We start from the raw sequence: 16,991 nt of genomic DNA, 5'->3' as shown, positions 1-16,991 counted from the left end.
TCATATTTCGTCTTCAAATTGAAGTCACTCCAGAAAAACCGGCGTGCGAATTCAGTAAAGAAAGCGATCTTGAAAGCTATCTTGAGTTTCTATTGATACTGGTGGTTTCAAAATGGCAGAAGAGCGAAAAGTTTATGATAGAGGCGGATAACAGCGGGAATCAACTTATCGAATAATTTAGCGATGAACGAAGGAAACCTCTGCGAAAGTTTTCTGGACTGATTCTCAACCCAGTTCTACCGAAGTTTATTCCTGAATGTATGTTCAGGTCGAATAGCCCTGCCAAAAGAGTAGCCGTATTCTTTGCATGTATTGTCTCATCTTTGTGGCGATTTGATCCAATAATAAAATGGTTCCTGGTGATGGCGAAATTTATCGATGATCGAAAGTTTGAAGGTTGAATTGCTCGGTTTCCGGAGTTTCGTTTTGCATGTCGATTTCCTTACTTTAGGAAAACAACCCGGTGCTTTTGAAAAGATTAACGCTTTATTCAAAACCTTCAGGGCCGTTCTTTAAGCCATTTTATTAGTGGAAGTTCCATATTATCGTCATCCAAACAACGGATCTGAGCGGAATGGGAGAGTTTAGATAACGAAAACCGGTTGTTCGAAAGAGGGTGATCTAATCCCTAATTGAGGCACGTCGTGCCAGGCGCAATGACTCCACCAGAGCTTCTCATCACTTTGTAATGTGGCGTGATTGCATGTGAATAATATGAGGCCCTTTGCGTTAAATACTTTGAGATTCAAATTATTGTTAGAAGCCGCTGAAATGGCCCGAGAATCATGAGTGTATAACTGAAAGAAAGGATCAAAAGTTGAAAATCAAGCGTGCTGAAAGAATAATGGCTTTTTGGTTTTCGATTGAAGCATCGTTTTCGGCAATAAATGAATCTTGATGATGCCGAGAGGGTCCAGAGCCTTTTAATTCTTGCAGCGATTTTAGGTTGCATCTCCAGCCCCATTTACGCGAATACGAAGCTCCCAGGAAATAGAAACGTAAAACGTCGCACCAAATCCCATTTCAGGAACTGTTTATTATTACGTAAAAAAAAAAGCGGTCAGGTGGAAGGGGCGGTATCCTGTTTTGAAGTTTTCGGTTTTGATCGAATAGTTTGAAAAAATGGTTCTGACGGCGATACCCCTGGTGTTTCGTGAATATGTTATCAGTCCGGTAGAACTGGATAAACGGCTTTTGTTCAGTGCAGCCCCTGGGTAAATTGTTCGGCAAAACCTGAAGTTTCGATGTTCATCCCCATATGCCTGCCCACGCCTTTATCAAATATTTTTTTTGTAACCAGGATATTGAAAGCTCGCCGTAGGGTATTTTTTGCGGCGGCAGATCAGTACCGGTGTTCAGAATATCATAAATTCAAATCTTTTGCGCTGTCCCCCGTTTCAGAGTTTGTTCCGGTGAGTCCGGCGTTGCGGATCCCCAGTAACGTTCCCATCCCCATTGTTTCCACGGATAATAGAGATGAAGTTTTCAGTTTTGAGAGGGTCCACATCCCTGTTCCGAACCAGTCCGTGTCTCAACTCAGTGCCATCATTCCAGATGAGCGTTCCTGAAATTTTGCGTCGATATATCCGGCAAAATCCCGGAATATCCCGAAATTTTGTTCCGGTATCTTTATTCCGGTATTGAGTTTTCTGTATTGCTGTCGGTCGGGTTGTGGTATTTGTTAAAATAGTTTCGAAGCGACAGTTCCTGTGTCTTTGGTTCATCAGGGAGATTCACTTTGAATTTCAAAGAACGCAGTTGAATTCAGCTGTGCTGCGGACCCCCCGCAACCGGCTCATCCTTCTATTGTTCCATTGGTGTCGTGGTCGGGGAGCGAATTCCCCCTTTGAACCATACTTGATCTCCGAATCAAACCCCATCAAACTGGGGAGTAGGCGGACAAATTCTTGATGATGCCGGTGTTCTTTTGTGCCGCTAGCCTGGCAACCTCTCGCAGCCTGCAATGAAAACTCATTCGGTGTTCGGTAAAAACAAACCCAGTAGATTTTGATGCGTTCCCGATGGCGGATGCACCAGAAGCGTTCATCTGCTCACGGCATTACGCTGAAGTGCCATAAAACAGAAATGGTTAATTTATGAGCCTGAAATTCAAAAAAACACTTTTTGTGCCGTATACGAAGTTTGCTAAAAAGTAAATGATAGCGCGCGAATTATTCGGAGACTTTGCCGCTTCCCAAAATTGAAAATCGGAAAACTGATAATCTTTGTTGCTTCAAGTTTTTTACCGGGAGCAATACAACCGGTCCACAAATACCTGATAAAATAGTGGAGTCTTTAAAATAAACTACAGCCCAATTTTTTTTATCGGGGACTGGCGTTCCGAGATCCGTTTGCGCGAACCTTCGGCTGAACCAACTGAACTTCGTATTACTGCATAGTCCATTTCGGTATTCTTTATTCTGATTCATTTCCATCTTTAGCGGTTTATGGAGCAGGGGCAAACGATTGAGTCGAGCCTTTGTCCGCAAACTCGTCGGTTGAGTTTTGTTATTATTATCGCCGGATTCATAAACAAAAGAATCATCATCATCGTCGTTTTGAAACAAAGCTGGCACTAAGTTCGGCAGTAGGTGGCATTTGAAAACTAGTCGCATGAAAATATTTATATTTCAGGTTTTACATCTATCGGATATTCCAAGGGAAAGGAGTTGGTTATCGTATCCCGCTATTCTGGCGATACTGTTCCAGCCGTTCAAATCCTTTAATGTCCGTAAAATTGAAAGATACTTTTTTAGATAAAAAATAAAAGATATCAAATGGTGAAAGTTGAAAAGATTGGTACATTTTTTTCTTAGTTTTGTGACAAATAGTACCTACTATAGATGTTTATAGACTGCGCCGGGTGCTGGCATCGGCGCAGAGCGGTGCCCTGGCCGGGATAAAACACAACCAACAAAATTCCAAACTCAAAAAATAACTGAAAATCGAAATTATATATGGTTACAATGAGTTAAAGGTGAATACGAAACAAGTGTAAAGTAAAGATGAAAACCGCTGTCAAGATCCTTGAAGCCGTACAATCTCGGCGGAATTTTATGCGTATTCCAGCAATATTTTCAATTGAGTTCGAATGTAATCACCGCGAAAGATGTTTTGAGATTCTCGATAATCCTCTTATTTGGTTGGTGATTTCAGGCGTTGAGTCTGTAATATTTATAGTGGAGAAAGTATTGGCCGTAAAGAAATCGGCGAGAAGCCGGTTTCAGTGTATCCTCGCGATATGGGTAATGCCTGCCTGAAATATGAGTGCAATATACCGGTTGAAGCGATAAGTTTCACTAAAAAAGAGTACGGAGTAATTCGGGAACCGTTTTGGATTCTTTCTAAGATCGGCGCTTTGGATGTTGTGCTCGGCAGTCGGATCGTGAGTATTCGGCAGCCTGGACATTGGGAAGGCTTAAGATTGTGTTGCCGGTTTCGCCACTTCCTGTTTCTACTAGCACTATGATCAGCGGCTCTTACAGTCCATTCAGCTTCTCGATACCGCTGGTCATGCCGTTGGTTCTGGTGTTCCGGAGTTCCAGTCATGAAGCCTGAGGGAGAAGTTCGTTGTACAGCGTTCTGCTCTGGTTGTCGTGCGACCTGATCCGCGGTTGAATTTGGGGAGGGAAATGGCGTTAATTGTCCTTAAGTCTCTGCCGCTCCCATCTTCGTACTAAAACCGGTTGAAGGCGTTCTTTTCATTTGATTCAGTATCATGGCGGAGGAAAGCCTTTTCACCGGTGGTTCAACTGTTCCTCTCAGCCTGGCGTTTTCCCAACTGAAGCTGGTTTTTTGTTCACGGGAAAGTTCATTTGAATTGGAGGCAGTCTCCTTTGATCAGCGGGAAAGCCGGCACCTGAGTCAAAAGGTTGAAAGCGGTATGATTTTAATAAGCAAAATCACCAGTGGAATGGTGTTGAAGCAACCGTTGAGAAATGGTATATTGTTCCTTTGTGAATACCGCAACCTCTGGCGAATGGAGCCGAAAATGGCAAAGCAAAGTCAACAGAAGCAAAATCTGATCCCATTTCCGAGTGTTCAAAGTTCCCGGTGAATAGTGAGTACTAATTTGTTTTGAAGGTGCGCTGCTATTGGGATTTATTACTTTTGAAAAGATTTTGGAAATAGGCCAATCCTCCTTAATGGTGATTCATCGAGTTATCCCTCCCGGACCAATAGTATTCGGAAGCTGGAGTAGCTTATTCACATAGTATCGGTCCTCTGCTCCCAGAGAATGCCTCTTCCATGGATTGTTCCAAGTATTTAGCCTTGGTTTCATAGTCATCCCTAAATGTAATAAAACTCATTTCAGGCATTTTGATTTCTCAAGATTTGAAAATATTTTCCAAATCAAGTCATCTCAGAAGTGGATTTGAAATTTTATTGAAAAAGATCATTTGAAAATGACCTGATATATGAGCCGAGCCGTCGTACCGACCGTGGCAGAACGTTGATTTTTAGCCGTCATTTCATAGAGTGGAAATCATTTTACAGCCAGCCTGAAATGGAAGGTTAGTGGCCCATTCGTATGTGAGGTCAAAGTAGCTGGAAGCGGTGCCATGCTGGGTTTCGGAAGCGGCAAGCCTGTCGGGCAGTGCCACTGAGAACCACCTGGTGGCTTGTGACCAAAAAAAAGCCGGCAGAGCTGAGAGCTGACCCAGTGGGCGGGGTAGGGGTGGGGCATGTGAGGGAGGGAGGGGAGGGGAGGGAGGGGGCCTGTGAGACTGGGATGAGGTTCGGCCCATCCTGGGTGGAGGTGAGGGGGGAGGAGTGGCACAGTGGAAGGGAGAAAGGAAAGTGAGGGGTGGCATGGGTGTGAGGGTGGAGGCTCAAGTACTGCACCATTTTGGCCAGTACAAAGAAAAAAGCGGAAAGCCTTCTTATGCTTGTTTACGGTCTGCTTAATTTGTCTTCTTGAACAATATTGCTGGCATCTGTCCACATAAGGAGTAAAACACTATATAATATAATCTTGCCAATAGATTTTTATTAATAAATGAACTCTCTTTTTTAAGACATTTGATACTAAGAAAACATAAAGATAAAGCCTGTTTAGACTTGATTTTACTTGAACTGATCCAGAAGAAGTAATTCTGATATACACATGGAATACTTCTAAGAGCAATAGTTTTTCCCAGTTCACTGAAGTGTCAGAGACAGCTCTGAATGCACAGACACGTTGTGTGTCCAGAATTTCTTTCCAATTAATAGTGAACAGGACACACTTATAAAAAGAGTAATATATTTACTTGAGACTGAATCTCAGTATTCCCAGTTTTCCCTCCTCCTCCTCTTCCACACACAGGAGCGTTATACCTTGCAAGCTATATGAAGTGTTCCTTCTAGATATCTCACAATGGCCAGATAATTAAATTGAATGGATAAAGTCTTCTTAGCTAATTCTGTATGAACTTACCCAGCTAACTACTAAAGAGGAAGCATAAAAGGATGTCAGCAGCATAGAGTTTCCAAACATCAAGAAAAAACAGGCTCCAAGTGATGCCTGAAAGAATATACACAAAATAATGAGTCGACTTTAATGCAGTGTTTAAGCTAATGATTTTGTGATAATGACTCTGAAACAATGGGTTTTTATGGAACACTCTCACAAAGTAAAGATGCTATTTTAAGACAGTGTTATTTCATTTGCCTACGAATCTTTACCCACCACACAAACAATCTGCTTAAGGTCCTGCTTAAAGGAATAAGGAGTTGCCCACCCATTACTCAGGAGGATATGAACAAACCTTACTTCTGTGCACATGAGTTCACTGGCAAAAAAATATACCCACTCAAATGTAACACAACTTACTAATGACAATAAGTATATGAGCAAAAAATGTTTAGTGTAGATCCACTTTTTATTTTTAAAACTATCCTGAATTATGAACATAATCAAAAGTAGAAAGCATTTACAGAAATTAGTACTACTTCTACAGATTTAACAAGATTAATTCATGAAACGTATTACCATATTTGCATAAAGTATCATCCGTAGTTTGCATGAATCCATGAATCCCAATATATATATACCAAATACTGATGCCATCTGCAATTGAAGAGAACAAACTGAATGCATAAGAAAATCCATCAAGATTAAAAAAAAATGAATGAATGTATCCCATCAGCCCAAAGGGGCTTTAGAACTGTTCATTCAGTACGATATTTGCCCCCCTGCTTTGAAACCTGAAGGGGACTTCAAATGTCCTTGTGAGGGCATGGGAGACAGTTGTTCAGAAGGCCAGAGCAAAAGAAATCTACTTCTCATTTGAGCGTAAGAAGCGGTCTGGGTCCTGGCCATTGTGCTATAAATAATTTGAAGCTCCACTGCTAATATGTGAGAGATCTACTGTATAGTGCTTCATTTTCCAAACAGTAAAGTATCATACTGCTGAAACATTGAACACAAAATGGCTAGTCAACATTTCGGCATTGTAACTGGAATATGGAAAATCGTTTTAAGTACATTAACTACCACTGTGAATAAGTACTTCTGTGTACTTCCAGTAACGGACACTGAATTCCTTGTATCAAAAGGACAACGAAGATGGACCCAAAAAAAATGGGAGGTGGGGGGAGAAACTTTTTTTCTGGCCCTGATATCTGGAGAAGTACAGCTCCTGGCTTTACAAACCAAAGATAGAAAGCTCAGGTGGTTGGCCCCCTCTGATGGCAGCAGTTTTGCAGTGTTTCACACAACTCTTAAAATGTCCACAGACACAGCTACTCTGATCCAAGGACGGATCTCCCACCCAGTTGACACGCTAAGCACTCACGCGGGCCAAACTGGTTTCCCCAACAGAAGGCTTGAGCTGGTTAGCAAAGTGTGTAGCTGTTGTTAGGCAGAGTGGAGGGAGCCCCTGTCAATGAAGGTCTGTGGGATGGGGGGCTGCCACGCCAGGTCCGTTGGCTAAAGTTGAGGCATCGAAGCTGAGGTTGAGCAGGCTGGGGGCGATGCTGTGGGAAAGTTAAGTTGGGTGAGCTGGGGGAATCCCCCCATGATGCTTGGGCATTCGGGTTCGTATAGCTATAATTTCCTCCTTATCCTTCCTTTTAATCCTTTACCCTTGATCTGTAAGTTAACTAAGCTCAGTTCATTTCAGCTAAAGCCATGGAATCTGTGTCTTCCTCACTACCTCATGTTCAGGTATGTTAACATTGTGTTCAAGATGCCATAATACAGAGAAAACTTTTGCAATTTGCTGTGCACCACTCTGAGCAATTTATTTCAAAAAGCAGAATATAAATAAACAAACATATGAACATAACCCTAACTGAAGTAATATTCGTTGAAATAATCTTACTTGCGTTAAAAGGACAAACTGAGCAAACTGCCATGGAAGCATGAATAAAACATTAACAACAGAGAATGCAATCAGGCTTCTCCTATATACATTTGGAGACCTTGAGGGGAAAAACAGAAAAGCAGTTAAGTTCAGCAACATTTTCAATGTCAAGAGCAGAAAAGAAAAACAGGTTGTTTACATGTGACTACCATTCTTCAAGTGACCATCTGTGCATTCACAATGATGGACTTTGGGGCTTTGCAGCATTTGAGAGTTTTTAAAGCCAGGTTTGGGGCACAGGGATCTCCTCCCCGCCAGGGTCACAGCGGCTTCCCATTCAGTTCCTTCCAAAACATATGAATGAGATGCAGCAAGTTAAAAAGGCACCTGTTGCTGAAAAGGTGGGCAAACGGTGTGAATGAACAGATAACCACTTGATCAACAGCACCAGGTAAGCAACCTGCTTTAACATCTTGAGGCTTCGCATTGCACAGAGCAGTACACAGACGGAAAAGCTGACCCTTGGAAAAGGGTAAAGCCGTAAGTGGTAAAAGCCATTCTGATTTGCATAACAAAGGCAAAATGGACAAGAAGGACCTGATTTAGAAGAAAAAAGCAGATGCCACCTCAGGCAGAAAAGCGATGCCAGACACAAGAGCTTGTCCCTTTGGAAGTAAGAGACGAAGGGAAGTCTGCAAAACTGAAGGGGAACAGAAGGGGAACTTAAAGATTTAAGGGGAACAGAAGGGAAGGAAAACTGTGTTGGTTTACCTTTATCTGTTGCTCACTGAGTTGACTTCTGTGCAGGCACACACTGGAATTGCACAGGGCAGCCATGAGAACATTTCCCCAGCTTTTTTTTTTAGCATTCTAGAAAGCTCACAGGGTGCCCTTCCCCTTGGGAGGCGTAATTTTAAACCTTGCCCATTCCAACGTCACATAAGCCTCAAGTAAAGGGGGGCACTTCCTTCCCCTCAGGCCGCTTCTCGCGACGGGCGTGAATATATGCCTGGGATATAAAACGCCAGTCCCCAGGTCAGCTTATTTGCAATAGGCGCAGCAGCGCCTTCACCCCGCCGAGCCAGCGTTTCCAAAACCAACGCTCTCAGTGTGAGCCAGAATGCCGAAACAGCCGCTGCCGGTGAACGCAGCGCTCACACTTCCACTCCTCCTTCTTTCAGTCCGCCCTCAGTGTTTCAGTTTGGGACACCTGCCCCGCGACACGGAAGCAGGTGCGAGGCAGGGGAGGCGTGGTCCCCAGGCCCCGGCGTCGTGGAGGGCCGGAGAGCAGGTAAGTCGAGCCAGGCGACGCGCGACAGCAGCCGCCTCTGCCGCAACTGCCGGTGCGGACGTCTCAGCGTTGCCGGGTTACGAACACTCCAAGCCCTTCCGCCTCCGGCGGAAAGGGCCTCAGTTTTCCTGAGATGCTGCAAGCTGAATGGACAATTATACTACTACCAAGGAGAGCTCAGTGGAGAGGAAGGGAATGGGTGACTGCATAGAAGGCAACCTGATGAACAACAGTTACAAACAAGTGCAAGTTTGTTTTTACCATCAGTCTTCTGTGCAGTTTGACACTGGGACCCTATCAAGCTATGCACCATGGAGTGGGGTGATGCTCTCTTTGGAAAAGAGAGTGATGGACTGCCTCGCCAACTGATTTCTTCTTTCTTGCAATGCTATCTGCAACGTCATATCTTACAAACACGTCTGAAGACAACCACATTTGCTGTTCTGCAGACTCTTGGCTGCCGGAACCGACGGTCAAGCTTCTCGAGCATAGGGAGGAATGCGATCCTTTGACAAAGAGCTAATGTGGGCCCCCACTTATCAGCTTCCACGATTATAAACCTTTCCCCTATTCACAGGGGTTTCCAACAGGGTGCACTGTGGCACCCACCGATACCTTTCCTGGTGCCTACCAAGTCTCTTAAAAAGTGGCTGAGACCAGGCAGGTTTCTGACTGGCCACTGAAGAGCCAACTGGCTGTGCAGAATAAAATAGCATTTTAGTGGCATCTTCCACCATAGTATTTGTTTTGTTCTCTCTCACTCCTCTGCATCTGTGTATTTTTAAAATTACCCCTCTCTTTTCCAGTGCGTGGGTTTCCTGTATGCGTGGCTACACTTCTGGCCGCAACCATTTTGTGGTTGTCTCTAACACCCTGCCCCAAAATTCCAAAAAATGCCCATAGGCTCAAAATGGTTAGAGGCCAATGGCGCAATAATGGCTTTGCTGACTTGAATGGAGAAAAGGAAGGGGCTATAGTCAAAAGGGGAAGGGAAGACAGCACGGTACAGCCTGATCTCATCAGATCTTGGAAGCTAAGCAGGGTCAGTACTGTTGGAAGTGGAGGACTGTACGCTGTTTCCTGCCTCAGAGACAGAGGGGGTCTTACCAGTGAGTCAGATAGCTAGAGAGGATCAAGGCACTGACACCTTTTCTCTATCACACTGACACTATCCCTTTGATGTGTAGACTGATACTCTTAAGGACTTCCTTCCTTCCTGCTTCTTCTACTCTCTCTCGCACGCTTCTTACTCTCACCTTCCATCTTGCACCATATGTGTAGAGGGATGCAGACTGCACCCACCACCATTTAGCCAGACAGATTAGAATAGAGAACCTGTCTCTTCACTTTTCTATCCACAATGGAGTTTACTAATGAAGACTCCTCATATTAGTTAGAAACTACGAAATGATTCCAACATTTCTTTGTGCCAGCGAACACACACTTGCCTGGGGATGCTCTGCTGTGCTCTGCTATGCCTCCGTGCACTCTGCTCATAATGCAAAGGCATCTCTTCCCAGAGAGAACGCCAACAAGTACTTGGAAGAGAGGAAGGCAACGGCAAACCTCCTGTGCTTAATCAGTTGCCTTGAAAGACTCTTGCTGGGATCACCGTAAGTCAGCTATGACTTGCAGGCACTTTACATTCACACACAAAATCAAAAGTTAACAGACTCCATACATGCAGGGAGCCTTTAAAAATTTAATGGCAGCATACGTAGCCTTAATTGAACCCATAACTAAAAACCAGTTTCAGAGGAGAAGATTATTTCCTCAGATTATTTTCATCCTCTATTTATGTGCCCGTGCCATTCACTGGTTCAATACTCAGGCAAGGAGAGGTGATAATCTTCCAACCCTATATTCTACACAAAGTATTAATACACAATGAGAGCAGATAAAGTGCCTTCTCTACAGATCTGAAGATGCCAGCCACAGATGCTGCTTAAAACGCCAGGCTTAAAATGTTACTGAACGTGGCCATACAGCCCAGAAACCCCACAACACTCCAGATATTCCGGCCGCGAAATAAGAACATAAGAACATAAGAACAAGCCAGCTGGATCAGACCAGAGTCCATCTAGTCCTGCTCTCTGCTACTCGCAGTGGCCCACCAGGTGCCATTGGGAGCTCACATGCAGGATGTGAAAGCAATGGCCTTTGACATACAAATATCATTTGGGAATTTTGTTTTGATGCTCTACATTTAATTAGTGATAAGAACAGAAACTACCTGAGAATGCAGGTCAGCAACAACATTCAAACACAAAAACGGGTAATTTAAAAGCTTTCACTTAAGTAGAGTCCACATCACGAAATACTCTGGGAAAAAAGGGGCGAGGCTAATTAACGCAATAGTCCCCATAATTCCATTTTTCAAAAAAGTGCATTTGATGTTAATGTTTATAGACAGTAATGCTGAAACTTTGGAAGATTTTTACCAGTGATACAGTGATACATATATGAGCGCAACAGCATATTACAAGACAAGACTGTTCAGGAACACAAAATAAGTAAAAAATGTGGCAGATTTTGGAGATACTGGAATTTCTTTTGCAAACTTATTCCTATACGCCACTACTGTGGTGGCTGATGGGAATTGTAGTCCATTAAATTCTGGAGAGCCACAGGTTCACCACCACTGCGCTAGTTCTTCATCTGAAATTAATATTGCAGTAACATGAAGTAGCAAAAGCAAAAACCTGCCCTTCTCTACAGTCAACAGATCTGTGGTTTCTGATAAGTTTCAATAAACATAATAAATCTGCGAACAAATTAAACACCAATTGCACCTATTCTTGTGGTATCGAGGACGCAGCTTTCCGATACCTTAGGGATAATTCTACCAGATTCTACCAGCATGGGCCAATTTGCCGCTTGATGTGAGCTTGATGAATTGTAGTTCCTGAACATCTGGAGAGCCGCAGGTTCCCACCTCGGCATAGTGCTTCCCTTCCGTTTCACAGTTCCCATTCATTTGAGATTAGAAATGAGGTTCTGTAGGTTAAATGGGTACTATATTTATCACCATCACTAATGTAATTTACACTGATCTTGGTTTAACGTTACATTTGATTTTTCTCTCCCATTTGAACGGGGCCACTTGGCAATAATACCTGCTGTATTGCTTAATAAACCCTGTTCAAAGCAGAGTTTCATAATGCTCACCAGGTTTACTGTTATGCCTTCTGTCCATTACATGGCAGATTTACTGGCAAGAAAAAGGCTAAAACGATTGTGCCCATGTAAACAAGGCTCAGTTGAATCTCTGGCCCACCAATTACTTCTTCTAATTGTTCTAGATTCAAGGAAATCAGATCCAAGTATGAATATCATCACTCCTTTACATTTACCCCATCTCCGGATTTAATTAGATTACACTACTCTGTTGACAACCCTGTTCCTTCTCTGTATGACAGTGGCAGACTTTCTCCTGAAATTACTAAATGCCAGTAGATTTCTTCGGCCCTAACACGACATCCTGTATTGTATATGAATTCGTTTTTATTATTTTTAATATGCCAATAAAGGCTTGCTTCGTTACATTTTATGAAGTGTTTTATCTATTGTAAGCTGCCCTGAGCCTGGCCATGTCCAGGGACGGGCAAGATATGAGTGTAATAATAAAATTTAAAAACCAGTTTATTAAATGTTTTTCCTACTCTTCTTCCAAGGAACTCAACTAAAATATTTAGATGGTAAGAAGAAAATAAAAAGATTAAGCCATAAAGTGAAGGATATCAAATAGTCTAAATACTCTGCTGGCGCTGAAAAAAACTAGCACACACCAGCAATTTTAGCTTTCAGGTGTTTGGTCAACAATCCTGAACATTCCATACACACAGGGGGGCAAATCCTATGTTCTAAATACCTCAAGAGACGGCTAAGCACAAAGATGCCCCCCCCCCCCCCACAACCCTTGTTCTACTGACAGAAGTGCAGCTATCAAGTGTACTATTAGAGGAAGTTATAAATTTAAATTTTAAATGTTTATGGTCTTCAGCCCAAACTAGATGATACAAACATTACAGTTGGGTTGAGGCAACCCTGCAATTACCCAAAAAAATGATGTCAGGAAACCAAAGACTGCATATTTTTGTGTATGGAAATTCTGACAATCAACATGGAGTACTTTCAAGCTTCCACTTGCTTTTCTTAATTAGCTTATCTCATGTTTAAGTATTAATATTTTACTTATGAGATTACCATTTTTTTGTTACAAATGGCTACATTCTGAATAACTTACCTCCCCGTGGTTGAAGAAATAGCATGCCACTGTAACTAATCCTCCAAATCTGCTCCCACTGAAATAATAATAAATGCAACAGATCTTGTGACTTTCAGAGTTAGCAAACAACTCAGATTTCAAAGACATTGTCTGTAAAATTTAACACAAATTATTCTCTTTGATGGCTGACAAAAGAAAGTGTGCATGAATCATTTTTAATACCAGACTTAATTCTTAACTGCTGCAGGCTACGTGAGGAAAATCAACAGTGGTCTTCAGGCTAACATATTTCCTCCCCGTTCCTCCACCCTCTGTGCAGAACACAATGTTTGAACCAAGAGATACTGCAGTTATTTTAATACAAAAACAGCACGAACCTAGTGCTGAAAATAGAAAGATGCAACCTTTCAGGATAAGGAACGTCTAATATTCAAACAACTAAAAAATCTATTACCAGTTTGGGCACTACCTTCGATACACAGTGAAAGAAGCAGAGAGAAAGGGTAACATCTAAATACCAGGGTAATCTAAATACTTGTACAACTCATCCATTTATGCACCGTGGAAAAAGAGTCTTGGCTTTTCTATTTGTCGGTTGGGCTTTCATTGAAATGGAATATTATGTTGTGCTAGGCTGTCATGTATGGTCTATCGTTCCAGCAGCATTATCTACTGATCGCTTTTCACCTGTATATGTGGCTGGTATCTGTTCAGATCTGGCATCTTTCAGATCCCTTCCGAAGATGCTAAACCATAGATGCAGGCTAAACGTCAGGAGGAGAATGCTGCTTTTCAGAACACGCCATACAGCCTGGAAACCACAGCACCTCTAGTCTTCTGGCCTCTTCAATTCGAGGTGGTACCAAACATTCACTGCAGGCGAGCCATCCTTCCTTGGATGTTTCTTTTTTGTATTTCCTGTGTAAAACTGAACATTTTCTCCAACATAGGCTAAATGGGTACTATATTTATCACCATCGCTAATGTAAATAACATCCCAAACAGTTCACATGAAATTTTCTATGAAATTTACTAAATATTAAGTAACAGAACTGAAATTTCAAAATAACAGCATTTATAGGTAAACTACGAACAACACAAAATATGTATTTTGATTATTGATGTACAATAGCAAACTACTGGCCCTTTGGCTGGCTCCTAGGAACCTCAGGATGACCCAGAATTTCATACCAGCTTGGCTGCCTTAAAGCCTGTGATGATGTGGATTCAAGAAATTTGCGGCAGGGTACCAGGCAGTTTACTGGTGGAGTATTTCCTATTTGGTTAATCTAGATTCTGCTACATGGCAGTGGTATAGTACTTTATCTGTGCAGACTAGGCAAATGAAATAATAACCATAAATGCCATTTAGGATTTGGAATTTCTACCGATAGCTTCAGGAATTCATAATCTTTACTCAGTTCTACCAGCATGGCCAATTGGCCATGCTGACAGAGGCTGATGGGAATTGTAGCTCCTGAACATCTGGAGAGCCGCAGGTTCCCTACCCCTGCTCTAGGAAATGCAAAAGAAAAACTGCACAATTAAGATATCACTGGGGCTTAACAATTGTGTAGCTATTTAAAGACCTTTTCCCACCAGAGGATGCCAAAAGTTTACATTCATCGACTAAGCTTCTCTTTTAACTGTTTTCTTTTCAAATTTTATACGCCTTGGGATTGAAAACCAACCTAGACCATAGTCAGTGCAAAGTAGATTTTTGGTTAAGAAACTTTACTGTTAATCTGAAAAAGCTGCAACTTTAATAAAGCTTATCTTCAAGCATAGCTAACTACTAGTCAAACAGTGCCATCTAGGGGATTAATGATACAATTTAAAATGTGATTTCATTATTTTTATCAATCCATTTGAATTTATTATCAGCATTTTTACATGAATTCTGGATATCTGGGCTGTTTTGCACTTACTAAGAAATGCCCCTGAACCTTAGAATGTGACTTCTAAACCCTCACATCTCAGATCTTCTACCATAATGTATTTGTTTTTAAAGAAATCTGAGTTAATATAAATGAAAGTTACAGCGTTTGCTCAGCAACATCCATTACTACGGTACAATGATATTCATTCAGTGGCTCAGGAGTCACATGTGGCTTTCTGACATGCCACTGTGGTTCTTGCAAGAACTGTTGGACCTGCCCAATATATCAGAAAAGTAGGCAAAGCTCCAGCGCAGTCAAATTTGTGGCTCACAAGTGATTCACATCTTAAAATAGCTACTCCCAGAAGAATGGGTGACCTGTGAGGTGCAAACCTCATGGTGCTCTTTTGACTGATGGTAATTATGAATGTGGCTCTCTAGGAGCCAGGGAATGAGTACCACTGCTATGGTATTTTGCAGGGTCAGACGATACAAAGTAGGTAAAAATGAACAGGTTAAATGACTACTTTCTCCTGATATGCCTCTACCAAAAATTATTTACTGAAATTTGTGCTACTGACCAGGGGTGTAGCTAGGGTAAATGGAGCCCGGGGCATAATTCCTGGAGTTTGCCCCATACATGGGCAGCCATTCCTCCCCACCACAACCAAACAACATTTTTTGCACCAGGTCATCTCAAAGTCACCATCACATTATAGAACAGGCCCCAACACACAAATCTGAACACACCCAGGGCTCCCTAGTCTAAACAACATTGAAAGTGATGCTATTTTTTTGAAGGCGGGGAATCCACCCTGAAACAGCATCACTTTTAGTGTTGTTTAAACTACAGATCCCAGATTCTCCTTTTAAATCCACCTTAAGGGGAGACTCTGGGCTCCCTAGTTTAAAACAACATACTGAAAGTGATGCTGTTTCAGGGTAGATTCCCCATCCCAAAATACAGCATCATTTTCAATGTTGATTATTGTGGGAGTTTTTCTAGTTGCATATTTAGAGGTCTGGTATATCTTTAGTTCCTAATGTTTCACCTGCATCTGTCGCTGGTACTTCCAGCGGTGTATCACAGACAGAAGCTCTTGGCTTATACACTATGTCCAGCTCTCTTTATAACAGACTTCTCTCTGTGATACACCTCTGGAAGTATGCCAGCCACAGATGCAGGCAAAACGCTATAGGGAACAAGATCTACCAGACCACGGCCACACAGCTTGTAAAACTCACAACTACCAGTTGAATCTTAAGTTTTGAAAGCCTTCAACAATACTTTCTCAATGTTTTTTTTTAATCTAGGGAGCTCCAGATTCTCCCTTTAAATCCAACTCCAAAGGGGTGGATTTCTAAAGAGAGAACCTGGGGAAAATTTGAGTTTTGGTGCCTTTGTCAGGGGAGTGTGTTTAGCTTAACAGTACCAAAACTTTTGAGGCTATCTTCTCAGAGACTCCTCCCTGATGAAACCACCCAGGTTTAGTGAAGTTTGGTTCAGGAAGCCCAAAGTTATGGACCCTCTAAAGGGTAGCCACATCTACCATTAGCTCCTCATTGGAAACACAATGGGGAATGGGCACCCCTTTGGGGTCAGTCCATAACTTTGGACTCCCTGAACCAACTCTTTCACTAAACTCTGGGTGGTATCAGCAGGAGACTATCCTTATGATACCACCTAGGTTTAGTGAAGTTTGATTCAGTCCAAAGTTATGGACCCTCAAAAATGGTAGCCCCATTTACTATTAGCTTCCATTGGAAACAATGGAGTATGGGGTCACCCATTTTGGGGGTCCATAACTTTGGACCCCCTGAACCAAACTTCACCAAACTTGGCTGGTATCATCAGGAGAGCCACCTGACAATACTCTGAAATTTTGGTGCCGCTAGCCGAAAAACTGCGCCCCCTGCAGGCCACAAATGGAAAAAACCTGAAAAATAGAAAAAGCCATAAACGAGCCTGCAATTTTTGCGCCCACCACAAGGTGGCGCCCGGGGCACTTGTCCCCGGATGTCCCCATGGTAGCTACGCCTCTGCTACTGACTTAAATGGGTTTTAATGTTATAGGCTGGCCTGATTTGTTCAACCAGTCTTGCATAGTGAACCTGAATTTTAACATTTTCTGAGAATCTTTCCGAACAGCAAATTTAGACCGTTTTGCAGCCAGGATAAACTAACTTGGCACAGCCCTGGGACGGGGCGCGTGCCTTAAAAAAAAAACTTTTTGTAAACTTAGCTTCCTCCAAAGCGCAGCTATGCAGGCAGGCATGCACACATGCTCCCCCAGAGCCTCGCTG

The 16,991-nt window shown here is 42.5% G+C and overlaps 1 protein-coding gene across 1 annotated transcript in view; it reads right to left on the bottom strand.

Moving 5' to 3' along the window:
• Positions 1-16,991, bottom strand: part of DPY19L1 (dpy-19 like C-mannosyltransferase 1) — a 45,095-nt gene that overhangs the window by 12,959 nt on the left and 15,145 nt on the right. The window contains 8 exon segments of the mRNA XM_048510460.1: positions 1,858-2,047; positions 3,279-3,554; positions 5,401-5,506; positions 5,975-6,052; positions 7,308-7,407; positions 10,814-10,840; positions 10,842-10,900; positions 12,827-12,884. Of these exon segments, the coding sequence (XP_048366417.1) occupies positions 1,858-2,047; positions 3,279-3,554; positions 5,401-5,506; positions 5,975-6,052; positions 7,308-7,407; positions 10,814-10,840; positions 10,842-10,900; positions 12,827-12,884 (894 nt within the window).

The sequence above is a fragment of the Sphaerodactylus townsendi genome, linkage group LG11, assembly GCF_021028975.2.
Source record: "Sphaerodactylus townsendi isolate TG3544 linkage group LG11, MPM_Stown_v2.3, whole genome shotgun sequence".
In the NCBI taxonomy this organism is placed as follows: Eukaryota; Metazoa; Chordata; class Lepidosauria; order Squamata; family Sphaerodactylidae; genus Sphaerodactylus; species Sphaerodactylus townsendi.
This window is presented reverse-complemented; position numbering and strand designations above follow the sequence as displayed.